At 38.5% G+C, this 23,863-nt stretch overlaps 1 protein-coding gene across 4 annotated transcripts in view; it reads left to right on the top strand.

Moving 5' to 3' along the window:
- The window catches only part of CDYL (chromodomain Y like), a 104,951-nt gene that overhangs the window by 43,349 nt on the left and 37,739 nt on the right, over nucleotides 1–23,863 (top strand). For 2 of the 4 annotated variants that reach the window (XM_057399319.1, XM_057399317.1), the window contains exon 2: nucleotides 7,991–8,657. In XM_057399319.1, coding sequence (XP_057255302.1) covers nucleotides 7,991–8,657 — 667 coding nt within the window. Of the gene's footprint in view, nucleotides 1–1,941; nucleotides 2,466–3,770; nucleotides 4,094–7,990; nucleotides 8,658–23,863 lie in introns of those variants that run through there. The other 2 variants (XM_057399321.1, XM_057399318.1) reach the window with 2 other exon arrangements.

The raw sequence follows: 23,863 nt of genomic DNA, 5'->3' as shown, positions 1-23,863 counted from the left end.
TTGCCCAATAGAAAATGTGTAAGTCTATTTTATCTCTTTGTAAAAAAAGGTTTGAACAATTACGAACAGTGAGTTGATGAGAATAAGATTTTTCTAACCATTTTTTGCAATAGTTAGATAACTACAATTAAAGCAGTTGATCAATTCTGTAGTAGGCTGTAACTTGCACTGCAACTTGCTTGATTAATTCAATGTAATTTGTGTCTGGAAAGATTTGTGGTACTGACATTTTAGCATCAATCATCAGCAGTGACTCGTGAGGAAGTAAATCTCATCATTCTCAGTTAATTCTCTAAGGCAAAATGATTGTGTCACAGGCCCTCCCTCCCCACCCATTTCCCTGGTGTCCTCTATGGAAAATGCTCCTTACTAGGGCCTTTTTTCATGATTGCAGACTATATTTTTCAGTAGATCATAAAGGAGTTGCACGTACAGTGATACTGAGTTTGTTAAATGTAAGTACAAGGCATAGAACTTCTTAAAGTGCCTTTTCAGGAGGTGGTTGTGCAGCCAGGCATGGCACACACCACAGCTGTGATTCCCTGGAACCGCTGGCTTGTTGATGAGAATGCAGTAATTATTTTGTCTATTGTCTTTGTTAAGACTTTGGAAGGATATAAGTCATAAAGTTGATGATAAATTATGAGCTTCACTGAAACAATTGTGTTTTTATAGGCAACTTAATTAGAAATTTATACAGAGTGTGAATTAAAATTTTAGTTATGACCTGAAGGCCAATATAGTAATTGAGTGTTGCAGAGAGCCACAAAGTTAGCTCTTGCATGACTTGTGTCCAGGAATCCTAAAAGAATGGACATTCTTTGAATGAAGTAAAGCTTGGGGAAAAGAGAAATCTTAAAATTTGTTTTAGCACAGTTTGGAAGGAAGGTTGAGATATACGGTTCTCTTTATTGCACTGCTAGCATGAAGGACTACCTGAAGTGTATTAGTCCTTTATGTGACTCCTGTTCATGGGCATGAATGTGTTCCAGCTTCACTACACACACTGCCTCCTCAAAAGCAGGTTAGGAGTGCATGCGGGTTGCAAAGCAAGGATCCTGTATGAACTTACACTGCTGGTCCCAATTGCCAGAAGACAGTTGAGCATGTGAACTCTGTACTGGCAGGCTTTAGGCCAGATCAGGTATCATCTCTCATCCCCGAGCTGTCACAAAAGAAACACAAAAGCTGTATCATCTGCTCTAGCTGTTTTGACACAAAGGCAATAATCTGCCCACATCTGATCCATACTAATTTTGTACCACTCTGGTTTCCAGAACAATATATATGTACTACAGCCATCACCATAGCCAGAGTCCTGCACTGTATAGACGCTGTGGCCAGTTGTGCCATAAGGGTGCAGTGGCTCAGTTTACAACAGTTCATCGACTTAATCCAATCATTCTGTCCTGCTAATCAAATCAGTCAGCTCCAGAAGCACGTGCTGGCAGGCTTACATGTACACCCCCAGGCTAACACAAAGGGAGTAAAATATTGGGAGTTACAGTAAAGATGAACTTCAGGATGTATATGATATCCTAGTGTAATTTTTATATGATGTTGTTTGAACTTAAACTACACTACTATGGTTTTGGTATTCTGAACATATGTGTATTAAGCTGTTTTTAAAATTTACCTGCTGGTGCAATCTGCTGTGACCAATGAGCAAAACTCAAGTTAAGCATGTAAATGATGTATTTTCTAATACAATGTCTAAATTGAAGATTTTAGTGCACAATCTGCAGACCTTCAGGTGTATTTTGACATCACCATTAAATTTCTTTTGAATAACTGTCTCCCCAACACTACTTTCTCCTTTTTCCTTAAGCAAAATTTGGGACTGAACTGTTTTCATGCATTGTATGCTGCTGTATATGAGTTGCATTTTTTGAATGTTGAATGCATTTATTTTATTTATAGTGAGAAGTATTTGAATACTGTCTATCATTGACCTCTGCAAGATTTTAATAAGTAGAGGACATAGTCATTCATAAACATTGCTGATTTGTTATGGATGATCATTTAGGTCCCATTTGTATATGGAATAGTTTCCAATTTAACCAAGGGTAACTGTTCACATACAGTACACACGTGTGCAAGACTTGCATCTATTCTAGATTCCGCCTCTGAACTGGGGAAAGTCTAGAGTAGTAACTGTCTCAATTGGAGAAAATCAGTTAAGTATAGTAATTGGTGCTGTGACCTCATCTCTACATACTCTGCTATGAGGCATTTCTATTTTGGCCTAGATTTAGTGGGGCCTCTCAAGATCAAATATACATGCTACAATGTGTGTTGAAACTGTGCAGAGCTGTTATTTGCTTGGACCTGTGTGGCCCATTAGGGATTGAAGCATGACTGATAACACCATTGCATTGGTACATTTCTGTTTCCAGTTTATATTTCTCCATAAGGAATCCTCACCACGTATACAAAGACTGGTCTGCGAACAAAACCATTGGACAGTAAGTGGAAATAGTGTGGAGGGGGGAAGGATTTGCTTTTAAATTGTGCTATTGCTCTGAACCAAAGCACTAATGTAAACATAGCCTTGTTACATTCGTTGGAGACTTTCTTCTGTATTTAAAGACAACAGACAAGAGTATGGAGTCAAATAGATGCTATTCTCTTATTATTTAGTTAATGTAGCCTGAGATGAATATGAGGACAGAGAAGAACATGATTGTCCTTCTCTCTAAATTGGAGAGACATCAATTTGATAGGTGGACCACTCTGTGGATAAAGAACTGGCTGGATGGCCACATGCAAAGAGCTGTGGTCAATGGCTCAATGTCTGGCTGGAGACTAGTAACGCATGGTGTCCTTCAGGGATCAGTGTTGGGACCGGTCTTGTTCAACATCTTTGTAGGTGACAGGGACAGTGGGATTGAGTGTGCCCTCAGCCTGTTTGCTGATGACACCAAGCTGTGTGGTTCAGTTGATACGCTGGAGGGAAGAAATGCCATCCAGAGGGACCTCGACAAGCTTGTGAGGTGGGCTGATGCCAACCTCATGAAGTTTAACCATGCCAAGTGCAAGGTCCTACACCTGGGTCAGGGCAATCCCAGGCAGAGCTACAGGTTGGGCAAAGAAGAGATTCAGAGCAGCCCTGTGGAGAAGGACTTGGGGGTGTTGGTCGATGAGAAAATGAACATGAGCTGGCTTCAGTGTGCGCTTGCAGCCCAGAAAGCCAACCGTATCCTGAGCTGCATCAAAAGGGGCGTGACCAGCAGGTCGAAGGAGGTGATCCTGCCCCTCTACGTGGAGACCTCCTAGCAGCCTTCCAGTATCTGAAGGGGGCCTATAGGGATGCTGGGGAGGGACTCTTCATTAGGGACTGTACTGATAGGACAAGGGGTAACGGGTTAAAACTTAAACAGAGGAAGTTTAGATTGGATATAAGAAGGAAATTCTTTCCTGTTAGGGTGGTGAGGCACTGGAATAGGTTGCCCAGGGAAGTTGTGAATGTTCCATCCCTGGCGGTGTTCAAGTCCAGGTTGGACAGAGCCTTGGGTGACACAGTATGAGGTCTTCCCGCTCATGGCAGGGGGTTGGAACTTGATGATCTTAAGGTCCTTTCCAACCCTTCTATGATTCTATGATATGTATAGAAAATGGGTTTGTAATAAACAAGGCAGTGCTCATTTACATGCTTACTTGTATGTTTATTTTGCTCGTTCTGTTTTTTGTTGCCCTCCCTCAAGAACTGTACTTTTAGTTTAATCTCTTGAAATCTGTTAAATGAAAGTATGATCTTTTTATATATATAATGCATGCATATAGACTTACACACAGAGAATATGCTCTTTATAGAATTTACAAACATGCCCAAATTACAGTGCTTTAGAGTGAGAGCTACCTTTTGAATTTTATGCTTACTTTTATTGATCTGAACTAAAGATCTTCCACCATCAATTAAGACTGCATGCCCTTTTTCTGACCACACCATAATGAAGTGGCTCCTGTGCCTGTCCTGCCTATAGGTGTTTGTTGTCCTCTGCTGAAAGTTGCAGTGCTTTTAGATGCGTCAGAAAATACTGCATACAGGGCTGCTCTCCAAACCAGTTGTTTCAGGATGCCTACATTAGCTCAGGTATTCTTAATATCTAAACCAGGTCACTTTGACAGAACTACATTAGGGGATAATTACAGAAGAAGTGCTTACAGATGGGGAGGAGACAACTCTTGTCTCTGTACAGGGCAAGGAGGAGCAGTTACGGTGCTGCCATTCTCACCTGGCGTAGCTTTAGCTGAACAGCAGTTTGGCCTGTAACCTTATCTTGTTCTTGTCTGGTTTTTGAAAAAGTGTAAATGTGGTATATTTTGCTAATAAAAGCAATTAAAATCAAAGTATCTGCTTCCTCGGGGAGAGAAAGCAAACATGAACCAGGTCTCACCACATTCATGGAAGGGAAATTTACTGTTTTACAGATGGGAAATCTCAGATATAATTATGGTATGTGGGATTATAGTTTGGGCACTCCACTATTGGATTATACCTCTGAGCAGCATGTTGTTTTTCTGTTAGTTTTTCTGTTGGCTGAGGTTTTGAATGTTATTGATCGCTACCCCATGTGGGGAAAGTGATAATTTAGCATGCTAAAATAAACTGGGAGATGTTATCTTTTGCCTGATGACTTTTGCTCGTACTTTTTTTATCTTTTCTTTTTATATAATTTTCCATTCTATTTTGATTCTACTGCAACAGTTGGAAACTAACCATTAGCGGCAAATCCTGACAGTGCAGGATCTTTTAATTGCTGAAAAGAAATATTACCCCATGGCACAAGGCATTGGACACTGTAGAAATGGTAGTTTACATTAACTTCTTGTTACCAGCATTTCTGCCGTGATTATGGCAAAAGATGTGGTCTTGCTCTTCCCCTGGCGCTTAGGGGCACTCTGCCAGTTTTTAACTCTGAACTATCTTGGCATAAAATCAGAAAAGCACCTGCTCAGCTCCAAAGTAACAGTAGTGGGGGGAAAAGCAATACTACCCATGCAGATGTTACCTAGTTGTCCCAGCATGTTAGCTGACTTTAGACTTTTTTTTCCCTGTCCACTTAGATTCCCCTTTTGTGTGTGTGTGTGGTTTGTTTGTTTTTTTAATATTTGGATGTAAGTTGTTAGTATCTTCTAACATAAGACTGTGATGTGTCTTGCATTGTATTTCGTGTTATGTCACACCACTGTACACCAAAGTAGATGTGGAAGACTTGGAAAAGCTTTCTTTTTTTTTCAGTAGAAAAAAAGAGAAGTACAAGTTTGTAGTCACTGTTTTTGCAATGAAAGTTTAAATAAGCCACTAGTTCAGGGTGGATATTCCTATTCCTGTTCTACTCAAACCGTGTGTGCATCATGGAAGCATTCCAGTTTCCTCTTCCCAGCTCTGGATGAGAAACACTTATGTTAGCTGTCATCATCAGCAAAAGTATTGAGGCAGAATATTCCTAAGCAGTTTTTCAAGTGGTCCTACGGGAGTTAGACTAATCAAGCTGAGGCAATCCAAAAAGTCCCTCACTAAAGCTCTAAAACCACAGGATAAATTGTGTATCACAGGTTAATTGCTGTAATTTTTGTGTTATAAATAAAATAGAAATAAGTTGTCTTCAAGAAGAATTAATGGGTTAGGAAAAATACCTCCTTTTGATCAAAAGAAGCAATGTCAAAGTAGGTTTTGTTGCAGGCTTGGACAATACAGCTAAATATAGTGATTTTCTTTATGCATTTCTGTCTGCTCTATATATCATGGGGTTGGGAATGGATTTTTGCATCTTGGGTTCTAGAGTTCATCTGTTATCTCTGCAAGGTATCTGTTTTTTGGATGAGAGGAGTGGCTTCGTACTTGAAAAGGGCATGTCGTTTATGAGTGACCTTTTGGTATTGAAAGACATTAGTAGAACTTTGTGCCTAGTAATCAATGCTGTTTCTTACGAAGATTTCCTGCTAGAAAATTAAACTGCCTTTCTAGTGGTAGAGATCTTTCTCTGAGAATCATGGTTTTAAAATCTATTTTAGACGGTTGAGAAAGGATGACCAAGACTATAGTAGTAATTGGGGTGTTGTTTTTTTTTTGACAATATATCAAGTTTGATTCATTGGTTTGTTTGTAAGTTTTAATTTAACATTTCTGGCTTAATACTTGAAGGTCTTCTTACGCAGTGTCTACTGAAAAAAAAAGAATGCGCATTTCTCCATAATCACTTTATTATTTGGGGTAGCATTTTTGTTAAGGTTCTTTTAAATAACATTTTATGGAAAAACAATAATTTCATTTTTCTAGCTGCATGTTTTTTTAAGTCCAGTGACTTTACTAAAAAGTGAAATAACCAGAATAAAAATGGTTTTTTACATATTTTAACATTTTAAATAATATTTGGACAATTTGTATTGCATTATAATACATATAAAACGTATTGAATTATACAACTGAGTAACAAGGTGAAGGTAGAGCTAGTTTGTATTTGATTTTATTTGTGTGTTGCTGTTTTGGTTGGTTTTTTTAAGACCTATTCAAAGAGAGCTATGCAACACGCTAATGATAGGACAGCATAGTACAACACCTGTAGGGTATCACATGAGTTTGTAGGATGTGTAATTATTATAATCTCAGCAGCAATATAATAGTAATCATTTAACCTCACTGTAGAAAACCAAGCAGTACATTATGATAACATGTCACATATAAGACTAAGATGTACTCTTAAGAGAATCTGCTGTTAACAATCATGTGATTTGGTAATGAATCATATTCCATATGTGTATACCATATATATGTATACCATACATATGTGTACCATACATACTCATATTTTCCACCTTTCCAAACATTTCTGTAGATGCTCCATTTGGTGAGTGCCACTCCAGTAAATGTTACTGGTCTTCAGAGGTTCTTCTAGGTGTGTGTGGTTCTGGCTTGCATGCGTGATCTTTGTTGATCAGGGGCTAGGACTTAAATTAATAAGTGAAATAAGTGATAGTCCCGTCCCTCCCCCTTGCTTTTTTAATAAACGAAAGGGAAGATGGTGATGGGGAAGAAAGCTGTATTGGTCCCTTAGCTGAAATTAAAGGGGCTGGAGGATTTACCAGAAGGAACAACTTGAGTAGGAGATACTAAATGAGAAGGGGAAATCTTGAAACTAGCTTTGAACTTACATCTCTTTTCTGTAAAAGAATACCCTTTCTCCAGGAGTAGGAAGATTGGCATGAGTTTTGGGACAAGGCATGAGCCTCTTTCCCTGCAGCTGCTGCTTTCTGCCCTGTGGGCTTTGCCCCCCTCAGTGCCTGAATTCCTCTAGCCTGTGGGTCCCACGTGCAGGTGTAGCATGTGCATGCTTAATACTTATGACATGAATGCCAATACAAGTGAGGCATGGTAATTTGTTCAAGTACGTGTATCAAAGACTGGCCAAAACAAGTTCTCTTTTTTCATGAGAGGAGCAGCCTCAGAAAAAAAAAAAATTGTCCCAGTTTCTAAGCTGTACCGTATTGTCCCTAGTGGCGGAAGGATAGCTCATTGTGAGTAAGGGATACTCTCATATGCCTTATGCTAAGCAAGCAAATTATTCAAACAATATCAAATTGATAAGTTTTATAAGGTAAACACACTGTGTTTATACAGCATATTTAAACATGATCTCTATATTCAGGGAGGGAAATCCTATCCAAATTGAAGTCGGTGTCAAAACTTTGCTAGGGTCAGTGCTGCTTCTTGACTGTAATGTCTCATATTCAGATACTTGTGCATGCAAAATACTTAGTAAAGAACAATTTTGGTGTTTTAGAACATCTTTTATGAGATGGAAGTAACAATCAGAGATTTAAAGAGAGGAATTTCTTGTCAGCAGTGAAAGACTGTAAGCTATAGATCTCCAATACAGAATTACAGAACTATAAGAATATCTTTAAATCTGTCTCCACTTAACAAATTATTGGCATGCAAGTTACTTATATCTGTTCCTGTCTAATGTTTAATTTTCCTTTTTAACAGGTAGAGAGAATTGTTGACAAAAGGAAAAACAAGAAGGGAAAAACAGAGTATTTGGTGCGGTGGAAAGGATACGACAGTGAAGATGATACTTGGGAGCCAGAGCAGCACCTTGTTAATTGTGAGGAATATATACATGAATTTAACAGACGCCACAATGAAAAGCAGAAAGAAAGCACATTAACCAGGACAAACAGGACCTCTCCAAATAATGCCAGAAAACAAATCTCTAGATCTACCAATAGTTCTTTTTCAAAGACATCTGCTAAATCTTTAGTTATGGGTAAAGACCATGAGTCAAAAAATAATCAACTCTTTTCTGCCACCCAGAAGTTACGGAAAAACAGTTCACCATCTCTTTCTGGAAGGAAAAATATGGACCTCGCAAAGTCAGGTATTAAAATCCTAGTGCCCAAAAGTCCAATGAAGAGCCGGACAACAGTTGATGGCTTCCAGAACGAAAGCCCGGATAAAATGGACCATATAGAACAGGATCAAGAAGACTCTGTAGCACCAGAAGTAGCCGCTGAAAAACCAGTGGGAGCTTTATTAGGACCTGGTGCAGAGCGTGCTAGAATGGGCAGCCGACCAAGGATACATCCATTAGTGCCACAATTGCCAGTGCCAGTAACAGCCACAATTGCATCAGCATTAACAATAAATGGAAAAGGTATGTGTATGGGTTGGTCATTTTTGTGTAGATTTTTCATTTTACTGATCCTTTTTGCTGTTCAGATGCAAACAGATTACCACTCTGTTTCAGCCATGTTAAATCAAGTCTGAAGAACTTCACAACTTTATTTTACATAGCTATATGACTACAAAGCCATTTTGAATTTTGCCAGCTTTTGTTTTCCTCGCAGAGATTCATTGGTATTTGTGTTTTCAGAATCACCATGAGACACTTCTATGTTTGCTTTGACATTGTGTGGTACACATGATCAGTGTACCATTTCCAGAGATTATCTCATTGCTTTATTTAAATAGGCCATATTTGGTATAAGTATTAGAAACATAAATTATGAGAATAGATCATAGAATCATATAATGATTTGGGCTGAAAGGGACCTTAAAGATCATCTAGTTCTGACCCCCCTGCCATAGGCAGGGACACTTTCCACTAGACTAGGTTGACCCAAACCCCATCCAGCCTGACCTTCAGAACTTCCAGGGATGGGGCATCCAGAACTTCTCTGGGGAACCTGTTCTTGTGTCTCACCAGCCTCATAGTGAAGAATTTTTTTCCTAATATCTAATCTAAATCACCCTTCTGTCAGCTTGAATCCATTCTCCCTTGTTCTATCCCTACATGCCTTTGTAAAAAGTTCCTTCTTGTAGGCCCCCTTTAGGTACTGGAAGGCTGCTATAAGGTCTCCCTTCTCCAGGCTGAACAAGCCCAGCTCTCTCAGCCCATTTTCATAGGAGAGGTGCTTGAGTCCTCTGATCATCTTTGTGGTCCTCCTCAGGACTCACTTGAGCATTCTTCATTAACAGTTGACGTATCTATTTTGTTATAAATATTCTCCAGAAAAAAAACCTGAGAATGATATTGCTAAAAAAAAGCAAAGTTGGTAAGTTTTGTTTCAGTGAAAATTTGAGCCAGTTGTGGAAGTACTTATGCCTTCTGCCTGGATTGAATTCTGTCTTCATTCTATTTTATCAATATTTTGTCATTTATGCCTCATTTGATATTGAGAGCTTATCTAGGCTTGATGCCTGGGTTGCTATCATCTCAGTAGATGACAGGTTATTCAGCTTGTGCTGTAAATTTTGTGATACCATTGAAACCCAAACTACTTCGGTGTGAGGAAGCTGTTTGTTGCCTTCACCCAGGTGAGACCCTCATTTAAGACTTCATGATCCTCATTCTTGTGCCCCAAACCTTGGCTCTTCCCTGACAGACCCAGGCTGTTGTGTAGTCACAGGTGTTCTTGTAAGCATGCTTTTGAGGCTCAAGTTTGAAGTGTAAGTCTGTGTCCTTAAATAAATAAAATGCAGTGGGTAGAATCTGCAGGTATGCTGTTGATGATGACTTGCTGGAAAAATTGCTTGAAAACCAAGGACAGGGCTTACCAAAGAACATGCTTAGAGGCAAACTACATGGGCAAAAAAATGTGTTGAAGGCTTTGGGAGAGTTTGTGTTGGATGCCCCACTGTTGCATTCAGATTTTCCGAGAAAACAGCTGGGGAAAAGCAGTGGACGAGGGAGGAATATGCTCTTGGAGCTGCAGTGTCAGGTCATGGACCAACCCATTTTGCTGCAGATGAACTAGGTAACCATGGTAATGCACACACAGATGCCAGGAATATCTCTTCCTTTGCATGGGCTAAAGAAGGAATGTAAATCTTAGAGGATGCAAACAGAGCTGGAGGGGAAAATGCAAGAAATGCCAGTACGAGAGTTTTCTGAGTAGGTGAGGTAGAGGAGTGTGTGTGCAAGCACAATAGTTTGATGATAATCAATATGCATTTTGTAGTATGGTGGTGTTCCTAGTGAAGTGATTGATAAGCTCTGCTTTTGCCTCATGGCGTTCGGAAAAGGCACACAAAGGGCCTTTTTGGGGTAACATCCAAATTGTGCAGTAATTCTCAGATTATGAAATTTAGAAACAAAGTAAAAACAAACGAACAAACAAAAAAAAACCTTTACATTTATATCTGACATCAGTCTTTTTTTTTTACTAGCTTTCAGGATCTCTTGGACAGATACCTTTTTCACAGAAGCCCAGGCTCCAATTCAGCTGTTCTGCATGGCCAGAGTGGATCTTTATTTAGAGAAAAGCCAAGAGAGGCAGCCCTGTCTCTTACAGCTAGCTTGGCCTTGGAGCTTCCTGAGCTGATCCATTCTCTATCTCTTCATTAAAGCTGTGCTCCTCTTGCTGTTTTTATTTTTAACTTCACACTGCTATTCATTAAAAATGTAGCAAATCAATGCTTCGTTCCCTCCTCTGCATGGGGCTGTCACAGTGCAGGATCCCATTTCACTCCTTACTTAAGACATTCCTTCTCTCCTAAATGGACACCTATCACATTTTCAACACCAACCTCAGGAATCACACATCATGAGAGGTATTCATTGAGAGGCAACAGTGTCAAATTCGTACCTTCATCTTCATATGCACCAGGTCTGGCATATTAATAATACAGTTGATAGATCTGGCATTTGGAGCACTCTTTTCCAAATTTCCCACCTCCTCCACATACACTTTCTGCTAATTTTAAAGAGTTCCTACTTCCACATGGAGCATGTTGTCAGAAGACAAAAGCATGTTTTGAAAAATAACTTTTAACTTGAGCTGGTTTAGGAGTTATTATTATAACAATTTTGTTGGAAAAACCCAGTAGTCAAAACAGAAATCACTAATTGGAAGGCATATCTTTAAGAAATTCTAGAAAAATATATACTACACCTTAAAAAAATTAGACTTTTTTAATTAAAGCCAATTTAGGTGTTGATTTTTTTTAAATAATGTTGGAAAAATAATTTAAAATTTTAATATGAAAAGAGTGTTCCTAATCTTGAGATTATTGCTGTGACTGCTTTTGTGTGACTCGTGTTAGTTTCTTAGTCCCAATTCAGGATAATGAAACTCTTCAGTGTTTAGTCTGTTCTGGTTTTTGTTTTCCCCAGCTTTGATTTTTATTTTTATTTCATTTAGAGTAAAAGTACACACCAGGAAAAAAAGAACTTGCATGCATAGGAATATTCCATGACTGCAATTACTAGGAAATACTGGTGTTATTGTAGTACCTAGTGTGGCTTTTCACGAGACAAACTGCCATGATGCGGTTCTTGTTCCAAAGTTCCTACAGTCTCAGAAAAGGCACCAGCAAATATTTATACAAATATGCAGGGGTACCAGGGGAATAAAATAACAGTAATATTTGCTCTGGGAGTTGGTGCTTTCAGCACACTAAAATCTAGCTGCTATCCAAAGTACTTTTTTTAAACAAAGAGAACTGTTGTATTGAATGTTCATATTTTAAAGGCTTGGCCTTGAAAACAGGGTCAATGGGATAATATACTACGTACAAGTCTAAGAAGGGTGATATATGGAAGAAGTGGGAATGGGTCACTGAATGAACATTGCTGTGCTTCTGGTATTTTGAAATATGTGTTGATCATCAGCTGTTATGAAAAGTTAATAGAAGTGATCCTGAAGTGGATGAATGAAACAGAAAAACACCACCAAAGAACTGAAATGTTGTGGAAAAGGTGTTAATGGCACCTACAAGCTATGTATATTACTCAAAACAAGGCAAGAGAAAAAGTGGCCTTATGTCTTAGCAGTAAGTTCTGATACCTTCAAAGTTTATGAAGACTTCCTTCATCAAAGTTGAATTAAAAAATAGCTTTGAAATTTTATTGCAAATGTTTTAGGCATAGTACACTCTCAATAAATTGGGAAGTTCTATTTAATAGAGTGCACAAGTGAAACTGTAAAGGGAATCTTATCTGTCAATCACCCAGGGCTAGAGAGCTGTCTTGCAATTTTAGAAAGGACTAAATGCCTGTATTGATTGTTCACCTTCTGCAAAGCTTGACCATAAACCAGGTGCCATTGCTTGGCAAATTCTAGGATTTTTGTTTGTTTTCTGGGTCACCCTATACAGTTTCTGCAGTGTCTATTGCTATTTCGAGCTACAGTTTTTATTCAGCTAACAATGTCCAACATGTGGATGCAATCGAGAATAAATGCCACAAAAAGGGATATTTTGGGCAGGAAGGCATGCAAAGCTTAAAGTATAAAATGAGCTTGAAGAGCACATCTAGCTGCATATGTTATAATTAGAATAAGGCAGGCTGATGGCTGGCATACGGGAAGAAAAGAAATACAAGAAATGCAATGAATTACATCACTTGTTAGGTAGACAAGCAGCACCAGTGTGCACAGTGGCATTAGCATCTCCCTCCTTGCATGTATTAATTCAGACGAATAACTTGCAGGAGTAGCAGGCTGTCTGAGAATACAAAGATGATTGCAGTATCTCACCCTACAAGGTGTCTGCTGCTTTTTCAATTGGATAATGGTGCTGCTGTTATCGCAAAACAATGGTATTAGCACCAAAAGAAAAGCCAGGCATCAAGAAAAAACTGAGTCAACTTAAGGTCTGTTTCTTACCTGTTCTCTCCCTTACCTAAAGCAGCTTATGAGATTAAAAACCACAGATTCAGAAAACCAAAAATCCACTATAACACCCAAGGAAAATAGTGTCTGTTGTTTGGTTAAGTGTCTGGTAGCTTTAGCTTCAACAGGAACCAAGCAAGTGTGGAAGTGCTTATGGAGGCAACTGGAACCAGGGAGAAATGTGCATTTTCAGTACAATACCAAGCCAAGCTGGATGGAGTGTAGTGGCTCCCTGTTCCCTAGGGTGAGGGGAGCTCACCCATTTCCCTCCCAAGTTCTCCCAGTTACTTTCTTCCCTCACTCTTTACGTGCCTGGGACTGGGCTTTACAGGAGGAACAGTTCACTGTCACCAGCACAGCTCATTAGACCACTCTTGAATCTCATGGGAAGAGCATAGCAGTTGACAATGGTGTGTTGGGCATGAACCACATTAATTGTCCAAGTGGACCACAAGCTATATGCATATAACCCTCTCAAAAAGCAGTATCAAGAGGAGAGTTGTAGAAGTTCATTACTGTGTGAATTAGAGTGGACAGTACAACTAAAGGAAAGTTGAAGTTTTTTGGATTTCTTTTTAGCCTCCTGGAAGGACAGAAGCAGCTTCGAGCTCTTCTTTTGTTTGTTTTTGTTTTGGTTGAGTAGTAAAATGCAATTCCAAAAAAAAAGCAGTAAGACAGGAACTTCCTTTTTCAGTATGTTTATAAGTTGCACTTGGATGGTGGCTTGATCTCTGCTGAGTGATCTGGAAAGCAACCAAGTATTTTATTAGTGCAAACAAAAGCATATGAAATGGATTAAAGTCCTTTGTAAAGCCTGTCAAACTTCTGAAATTGCTGGTTAAACTTCTTTGTCAAATGCAGTAGTGTGTAATTTTGTATCTTCTATTGTGTATGCATTTAGCAAATCACTAAGAGTAAAAACAGTTTTCATTTTATCAATCTTAAAGACACCTTTGTGTTCTTTTTCTTCAGAAGTTGCATTTCATTTAGATTTTATTCCTTAAAAATTCACATTATTACTTCTCTACATTTTAACCTACCAGCAATTCTTCCATCTGTATTACTATTTCATTTTCAAGTTCTTCAGTTTATATAACTGAAATAATACTCAGAATTGTTGCCAATTTCTTGTTTATCTGTATTTTCTGGGTTAATATAAATGCAAAAATGTTTAGAAGTATGGTAGACTGGATGGTCTATGTTGTGTGGAAAATTGATCTGTTACCCACACTGTTCTGGGTTTTGTCTTGCCCCTGCCCCATTGCTTGTGCAGCTCTTGGTACAGATTATTGTTACATTACAGGGTGCTTGAGGGTTGACAACTTCTCGTGAAAATCTTTCATATTCAGGGCCATATTGGTTTATGTCAATAGATTATCATAATAATAAATCAAGATTTAAGTGCAGGATTTGCTTGGATTCTAAGGCTGTTTCCTGAGAACATAAGGCATAAGTGACTGTTTTATTCTTTTTTCTGCCTTCCTCCAATGCTTAGAACAGAGATGCCCCAGTTGGATGCTTTGCGGTGTAGACTTTTGATAAAGCTAAGCTGGTATAAAAGGTAGCTACTTAGAAAAGAGTGGTCCTGTTTCTTTCCCCTGCTTTCCTGACCCCAAACCACAGGTTATAATATGGCCTAACCAACTGCTCCTTTAAGGACATGCTTATTTTTATTAACCTTCTGGAAGTGACAGTGAGGGAGAGGATGTGTCCCTGGGGAGGGAGATGGAAACGTGCTTTTTTCTTGTTTTAATTCTGTCCCTGAAAAACATTTCATGAAAACTGGATAAAATACATTAACACCCCCCCCACCCCCCCCCCCCCAAAAACGCACGTGCATACAAAAACCCAACAAAACAAACAGAAAACCCCAAACTAGGCAAGAAAGTTCTCAAAAAATAGAATAACTACTGTTATTTTCACTGATATTTATATTACACCTGCAGGCCCACTGGTAAGCATAAAGCTCTTGGATGTGCAGTTCTTCTGATATTGTATTAGTTTACACAGACTGAGGATCTGGAGTACAAATCTGTCTTGACTGCTCTGGTGAGGTCAATAACGATCAGCCGTTATGTTCTCCCACAGTACTTGTACCAACATGAGACAAAAGTAATATCTGAGGACACATTTGTCGTACCTGCTGTGTCGAAACTTAGGGAAGATGAAGCACTGAAGCAAAGGCCCTGTTTACAGGGCTCGCTCATCCTACTTTGCATACATCTATGCAGAGAAAATGTGTTGAAGATCAGATTGAGCAATAGAGTAAAAATGTTGGGCTACTTTTTTTTTCTTCCACCATTGTCAAAATTGTAGAATTTCAGGAGAGCTTTTGGTAACGCAGTAGAAATGTGAAGCTCTATCAAAAATACATGTGCAGTGCCTTTTGCAGTTGCGCCTGCCAGAGTAACCACCAGCTTTTATGGTCGCTTGCTGTCTCAGTTCTTAAAAAACATCTCCCATCTCTGTTAAGGCTGTGAAGTGGATGGAGTGCATGTTTGCTAAGGAAACTGTCATTATGAATCTGTGTTTTCTTGAAAAGAAGATTAACCCTAATAGGTTGATACAAAAATCCATCAAAACCAGACCAAAACATTCGTAATATGGTTCAGAGATCTGCCTTGATCACATCATCTACTTAAAATAAAAAGCCAACAAAACATGCTCATAGGTGGACGCCTATAGGTGGGATAAAATGTCATAGAATTAGTAAACAGACTATTTCTTTTTTTCCTTTTTTTTTCCCCAATGCTTGTGAAAGAGAGAAAATGGTTAGAGTTGAGGAGCTGCAAACCTAAAAATTTTAAATTAAATTTTATTTTTTAAGCTAGCTGCTTGGATAACAGCTGGAAGCAGGTTTGTATTCTACAGGTGATGGCAAAAATATCTTTTTTTCATAATGACAACTAATAAAATCACCACATTCCAGATTGCTCTAGGATAGCTGTACTTCCTACCCAGCCAGAGAAGTTGCAGTACTCAAACTGGCATAGTCATGATCCAAAACTGCTGCTCTTAGTTATTGATAATAATACAGCAAAGTACTATTCTTTAAAGAAAATAAGTACAGAAGGCGTACATTTGTGATATTGTATGCATTTTTTCAAATCAAGTAAAAAATACCTAAATTATCTTCTGTACACTCCATTTATATTGTAAATGTATTTAAGAGCACACACTAAAATGCATTAAGCCACAAATTATCAAACAGTTGATTCTGCTCTAGTAACTTTTCTTAATTTTGCAATCTTAGAATGCATAAAAATGCTTTTGGATTCTGTTAGGTGAGTATTAATTTAAAATGCTTTCAAGTTGTTATATTTTAGATGCCTTTAAGAAACAAAGGCAATTTATAAGCACTAGTGTTTTGAACTACAATATTCTATATTTGAACACATCTGAAAACTGGGAAGTTTTAAGATTTACTATGGAAGAAGGGGAGGAAAGAGCATCTTAGCATTGTATAAAGAGTTCTTTGAACACTGTAGTGAAACATGAATAAAGACGTGCAGATTGTCATTTATTTTCTTTGAAACTATTCCTTGAAAGAGGCAATCAAAGAAAGTAAGTGCTTGTGCTTTAAAAGGCTGCTAAGAAAGGGCTGGAAAGATGGAAAATGGAGTAAGCTTCATAGTTCATTGTAGTTGTGTCAGAGGTTAACAGTGGGATGTCATAAGACTCTGCAATAGGATCTGTGCTTACTTATATTTATTAGTGCTCTACTCAAAAAAAGTTGCAGTGAACAGCAAAGGTACAACACTTACAGAGAAACAGTTATTTTTTACTTAAGATGTAAGAAAATAGAAACTTCAGAGAGACATATCTAAAGCAGGGGGCAAAGCAAAAGTGATGAACAGCAGGAAGATGACTTGAGAAGATTGTTTTCCTTGTGGGCTCCTAAACAGTTTCAGCCTGGGATACAGATACGAGTACCTAAACACTGCTAAGAGCAACTCCAAGAAGATTTGGCCTAATATCAGAAGCTCTCAAGGTTTCTCTGTTTGTCACATACATTTGTCATTATTCTTCAAACAAGTGTGGTGTATAATGTATCTGTAGATCATACGTGTTGGCTGGCATAATGTCTTCCATTCATTAGCACTGCTGTCCCTCAGACTTCAACTTGGATTACTGTATTGTTTTTAAGATGGGCTAGAATAAGAAGGAGTGGAGAAACTGGCTGGCTGCCAAGAGTAGTTCCATATGAAAGGTGTCCAAATGGACTTCCGATGCGTACGTCGTTGAAGAATCTAGGCCAATCCATTGATGAAAACTGAAACAATAAGAACAAAGAGGATATAAAATAATACTGAAAGTATTTTAGACAATAAGATAGTTACGGTCTTGAAATAGTGACTGATGGAGTTAGAAATGTCTGTTCTGGAATTTAATAAATAAGACAAGGGAACATCTAAAGAAATCAAAGCGTGTCAGATTCAGAACAGAAAGATAATGGCTTTTGATATGGCTTCCATTTAGTCCTGAGAGCTGTTTGCTAAAATGTATTTGAGTACAAGAGATAAAGAGATAATGGTATTTAAAAGAATTGTGGCCTTTATAAGGATAATGGGAGTAAACTGTATAGGAATTATATAGTTTTACAAAGAATGTCTTGCTTTAGAAGTAAGGAAACATTTTGTAACATACCTGAAAACTGTAATTCAGGGATTGTTATGCTTCCTTCTGCACTTTTAGCCATTATTATTTATGAAATAATTCACTCAGCTGTTATTTATGAAATTACTTCATACTGTGCAAATATTCAGAAATTCCAGTTGTTGCCCTGTTAAGACAGTAGCATAGGCACTGAAAAAGCAGGAAGAAAGTGGAGCTGTTGTCTGGTTCCTGCTGAGGTACTTACTGTGAAGCACCTTTTTCTACTCTAGATTCATACAGGGCATCCTTGAAAAGATGCTAAGAGAACTGTATGAAACAATCATCGGGGAAAAAAAAAAAAAACAACCAAAAAAAACCCCCCAAAACACAAACAAACCCCCAATTTAAGTGCTTTATGTAAAGAATACTGATCTTCATTCATCCTTTTGTGTTTTGGGATAGTTAGCACAAAACCCCTGCAGTGTAAACAGTTTTGTTATGTTGTATTCTTCCCTCCTCCCTTGGTTTCTGGACAGATTTCTAATGCAGTGGGCACTTCTGAGAAACACAGGAATGAGCTGAAACCAACTGTAAATACAAAGCTAATTGTTATTTTACCAGGCGTAACATTTTATTGACATAGATAATTTTAAATAATTTTCAGCATACAGAAAGGATATCCTGCTGGGGCTTCTCTTAAAAGTTGATGACTGTGTGGAGATGTATTTGTGGCAGTGCAGGGCAAAGCCCTTTCACCAAGGAACCCAAAGATGGGTTATATAGTACAAGCAGGAAAACTTACACAGTAATAATGGGTATTTCAAACACACTTTACTGTGTTTTCTGATTTTCTCCATTAATTTCTGGATACAAATGATGACAGATTATTCTGTGGTTTTGGTTTAGAGAACCATTTTTACTTGTGGTACATGTGTAGGCAATTAGCTTGAAAACCTGGTTGAAATATTTAAAAGTTTTTTGCAAAACACAAGTCACATCTTTGATTAGTGCTACTGAAAGCTAGTGAGACATTTTGTTTTCTCGTTTCTTTGCTTTGTACCTTGATAGTGCTTTTTGTTCCATTAGCTTTATTGGGTTGTGTATAGTCAGTTAGTTTGGGGGGTGTTTTTAGAAATGACCTTTCTGAGCACAAACAGTAGAGCAGCAAAAAATCCATTTTAAATATGTGAGAGAGAGAAAAAAGAAATTTAGACATATTGCTTATCTGAGGTCCTTGTAGGAAGTGGAAAGTTTTCAGTTTCAAAAAGGCATAAATAAGTAAATTTTAGAATATGTATTTTATAAGAAGTTAGAGAATGGGTTTCCTTAAATGATCATGGTAGTATAAGACAGTGATGATAGTAAATGAAGTAGCTGCCCAAACTATGGATCAGAATTGAAGACCTATTCTGGAGTAAGTGCTTTGAAATGAGTGTTTTCTGAACTTGATTTAGTTGTACTTGAGGTTTCTGCTCTTAAGAATCAGAGGAAATGCCTATTTCAGACGTTTTCTTTTTCTGTCCAGAATGCTAGATTCAACAGCCCTTTAAATGCTGTAAAATAAAAGGAGAAAGTAACAATCACACTGTGTTTAATCAGCTTTGAAAGCAATGGGTAAAATTATCCAAGCATGAGTGCTTTTAAGACACATGACAAATCAATGGTATCCTTTTTTTCATTTTTTTTCCTTTTTCAATTGACAGTTTAGATACCTGTTATGTTTATTGACCTTATGGGGAAGTGCTGATGCTCTGCATTTTTGGAAATCAGATTTCTTTTGATTTGCATTTCCAAATGCAGACGTAGCTAACATTAAAGGCTGAGCAACACCAGTCAGTATCCCTCACTGATCTTTGTTTTTTGGCTTGGTGTGAAATGTTAAGGAAAAAAAAACCTGACTTGTACAATGGTTTGTTAAGATATTTTGCTCTTAAGTCCTTTCTTTTTTAGTATTGTTTTACTCTCTCACAGTGGTCATTTTCAAGAAATCATTATTCCTCTCATTATATCTTGTCATAGTTAAGGGGTCCCTGTTTTTTCATCATAGGCCAGTTTGAAATGTCATCTTAAGATTGAATAAGATATAGAAGTAGATTAGTGATTGATGCATAAAATGTTAAGCAGCACTCCATGCTCCATTAGAGGTTTTATGCATATGAATACTTATGATAGAGTTGCATGTATTTCCACTTTTAAAAAATTATTTTGTTTTTTTTAATTTTAAAATTCCTGGTATGAAGTTTGATACCAAATTACTTTGTATCATGTTTTAGATTGTGGCAAGTGAAATTTAGACCTCAGTAAAATACATCTCTCTAGATTCTTTTCAGTTAAAATATAATATGAAGAAATTATTATGCGCTATTGCATATTATAAATCACAAACCTGGTAGAGTAATGTAATACAACTAGGCCATATACTTACGTATGTTCAGGTTAAAAAGGGTGGGGGTAATACTAAATAAAATTTATTTCAGGATAAACCTGTATAAAAGTCATTCAATGGGTCTGTAGTTGATCTGGCATTAACATCTCTTTACTTTTGCTTAAATTTTGCCAGTGTAAGAATTAGCTATGCTATGATCTTCTGACAGCTTAGTTAAGCTCAATGATTACATTTTCAAATATTTCAGTCTTGTATGTGTTGATATTTATATATATATATTTAATATACTTAAATAGTAGCCTACTTTCTATAATTATTTAATATATTCTTTGGATAGGCTTCTTATCCTTTGAAGACTCCAAAAAGAAAATCCCTTACACTAAGACAATTTTTTGATGGATTTTAATTAGTTTGGTTATGTATTTTTATCTCTAAAGCACTTCCCCTCCCCTTTGTATGTGCTCATTGGTTTCTCTGTTCCCTGGCTAAGTCCTGTTATGATCCTACTACCCTTGCTAAGGCGCTGTACCCACTCTCCCACTGGCCAGGGAGGAGGGATCTGCACAAGACTGGATTTGGCAGTACTGTGTCAGGGTTAGAGAAGGCCCTTGGGGAAGCTGTTGGAGCCCTTGGATGAAAACTGACATACTCCAGCATCCCTGGCAATCCTCAGCAGTTAAGGAGGATTTCTGTTGGTTGCAGAGTGATATTTATGTGACCGTTGTGTACTTTCACAAATCTGTTTGTAGGTCGGTAAGTTCCTTGGTGTGTGTCCAGTTTTCACAGATACTCTTTAACTCTCCTCTAATTGTACTCTGGCTTCACTTAGAAGAGTGAAAACATTCTGCAGGGTTGAATTTAAGAAGGTAAATTGGTTTGGTGGTTTGATTTGTTGTTTTAGGGGAAGAGGGGTTGTACATTTAGATTCTGCAGAAATTGCTGTAAAATCCTAGAACTGCTCTGCCCAATGCTTTTTGTACCTTAGATCAGTCTTGTTTACATCAGTTAGATGCTGTGAAAAGACAATTAAATACAGTACTGCTTTGCAATATCTCAGTGATAGCCTTGGCTGCAGTGATAACAATACCGTGGAGCCTGGGATCCTGCTGAGCACACTGAAGGTTAGTACTAAGACAAGGTCTTAGACTGTAGAAGAGCAAACTTCAGCTTGCTCAGAGCTCAGCTGGAAGGGATTCCATAGGAAGCTTCCACAGAGGATAAAGGAGCTGCTGAGTGCTGGGACTTTTTCAGGAACGCTCTCCTGGAAGCACAAAACCAGTTCATCCCCTTTAAAGGTAAGGGAAGCAGGTGGAGCAAAAGACCCCTCTGGCTTAACTGCAAGCTCCTCAGTCTGCTCAAAACCAAAAGGGAACAGTAGCAGACATGGAAAAGCAGATGAATAACCAATGAGAACTACAAGGGCAGTGGCAGGGTGTGAAGAGGTGCTGTAAGAAAAGCAAAAGCTCAGCCTGAATTCAAAATGGCCATAGATGTCAAAAACTACTAGAAAGAGTTCTTCAGGTACGTAAACAACAAGCAAAAGCAGAAGGAAAATATTGTCCTGCTGTTTAACTGGAGAAGGGAATTAGTCACCAACAATGCTGAAAAGGCAGAGGTTCTCAACACTTCCTTCACCTCTGCTTTTACCAGCACTATTGGGCCCTAGGCCTTGGGAACGAAAATCCAAGTTGATGCACACACCCCCATCATCATCAGTGAAGAAAAGCTGGTATGTGAACTGTTACAGGAGCTTGACCCCTACAGATTGATGTGCCCTGAGGGTGTTAAGAGAGATGGATGGAGCTGTTGTGAGGCCACTCACTGTAATCTTTGAGAAGTTGTGTAAATCGGGGGTGCCCTAGAAGACTGGCAGAAAGCAAAAGTCACCCCCATCTACAATGCTTGCTCAAAGGAAGATCCAGTGAAATTATAGGCTCATCAGTCTTGCTTCAGTCCTGGGAAGGTTATGGAGCAAATCCTCCTGGAGGCTGTCACAGGTCAGATGAAGCACACAACTGGTAACAGTCAGCATGGATTCACTAGGGGTAAATTGTGCTTGACAAACCTGATGGTCTTCTATGACAAAGTAACCTTCTCAGTGGATGTGGGGTGAGTGGTGACTATTGTCTACATGGATTTCTCCAAGGCTTTCGATACAGTTTTGCACAGCCGCGTCCTAGGGAAACCAGTGTGTTATGGTCTAGACAAGTGGTCTGTGCAGTGGCTGGGGAACCGGCTGATGGGCACCATCCAGAGGTGATGGTAAGTAGCTCCTTTTCCAACTGGTGACCTGTCACTAGTGTGGTCCCCCAGGGGTTCATATTGGGCCAAATGCTGTTTCTTATCTTCATAAGTGATCTGGACAATGAGATCAAGTGTACCCTGCTGAAGTTTGCTGGTGATAGCAAACTGAATGGGGAAGTGGACAGAATTTGTACATTTTAAAAACGCCTCAGTTTTGCTCTTTTACCCATGTTCAAGCACAACAAAGTGAAGTGCAGTCCAAGCCCTGAAGTCCTTTCCTTTGCCTGCATCCCAGGGATCCAGGGTTGCAGCTCCTGCTTGTGGGAGGGAAGCTGCTAGCAGAAACAGCTACCCTATTCTTCCTGCATCTGTGTGTCTTGCCCATCAGCAGCAGCTCTCCCAGGCCTGTTGACTTTGGAGCGATTGTTTAGCAATCTCAGAATGGTGTGTGTAGGAGCAGCTGTTGCTGGTGGAAGAAATGAAAAGCAGAACTCGTATAGGAGAGGGAGAGCAGGGGGAAGGACCTCCTTCCACAGAGAGTGGAAGGTGCTGATCTTGGCTGGGGGTGCAGGGTAGGCATTGAAAAGAAGATGGAAACACTGGCAGAAGGGGAAAGGGACCTTAATGGTTGCATGTGAATTAAATGACTGCTGAATTTGAATGACCTTGAAATAGTGCATAAACATAAAAATTCTTTCAGTTAGGATTAGTATTCTTTGAGCATGCTTTTGTTTAAAAACAAAATTGTAAATGGTTAAGTTATTGGAAAATATTAGGACCATGCATGTTCTTCATGCAGAAAATTCTAAAACCACTTTAGTTTGTGGGAGTCCCTTATACTTTAATTATGTGTTGTATGAGACTGTAATGAGAGGATGACTCACTTGTGGTGTAATACATTGTACTAATGTGTGGTAAATGAACCTCTGTACATCAACACACTTGGATATATATGACTATTAGAAGAAAACCATGCAGTATCTATTAAAGGTGGCACACAGTGGTCTAAGCAATGAGTTGTGGAGTGGAAAGGGTCAGGAGAAAAGGCAGTATTTGGTGGTGTTAGACTTCCTTCTAAATTCTGTTTTGTCTGTATGTACTGATAACAGTTTCTTTAACAAGGTATCTTTCCACAAGTCTTTGTAGTGGTTGCTTAGGCTTTGCAATGAATGGAAATTAAAGGTTATGATTCGGGAGGTATTACATAAAAACATAATATGAAAGCTATCAGCAGTGTCATACAGACTCCTACAATACAGTGATTTCATGGCAGTATTACTGACAATGCTTTATGATAGGATTTCTTGCCTCTTGTTTTGCCTTTGTGTAAATACAAAAAGTTGCATTAAGGCACTTTTGACTAATCTTGGGTCATGGGGTTTCTCCATCAAATGTGCTTATCGGCATGGAGGCTGCAATTTGTAATTTTCCCCCAACAACTGTAATGCTTTTTTTATACAACATCCAAGTCAAAAGACACTGAGGTCATCTAGTCTGCGCTCCAGTGTATTACAAGTCATT

The sequence above is a fragment of the Pezoporus wallicus genome, unplaced genomic scaffold (genome assembly GCF_028554395.1).
Source record: "Pezoporus wallicus isolate ANWC-B61680 ecotype Strahan unplaced genomic scaffold, APGP_CSIRO_Pwel_v1 contig_818, whole genome shotgun sequence".
NCBI lineage: Eukaryota > Metazoa > Chordata > Aves > Psittaciformes > Psittacidae > Pezoporus > Pezoporus wallicus.
This window is presented reverse-complemented; position numbering and strand designations above follow the sequence as displayed.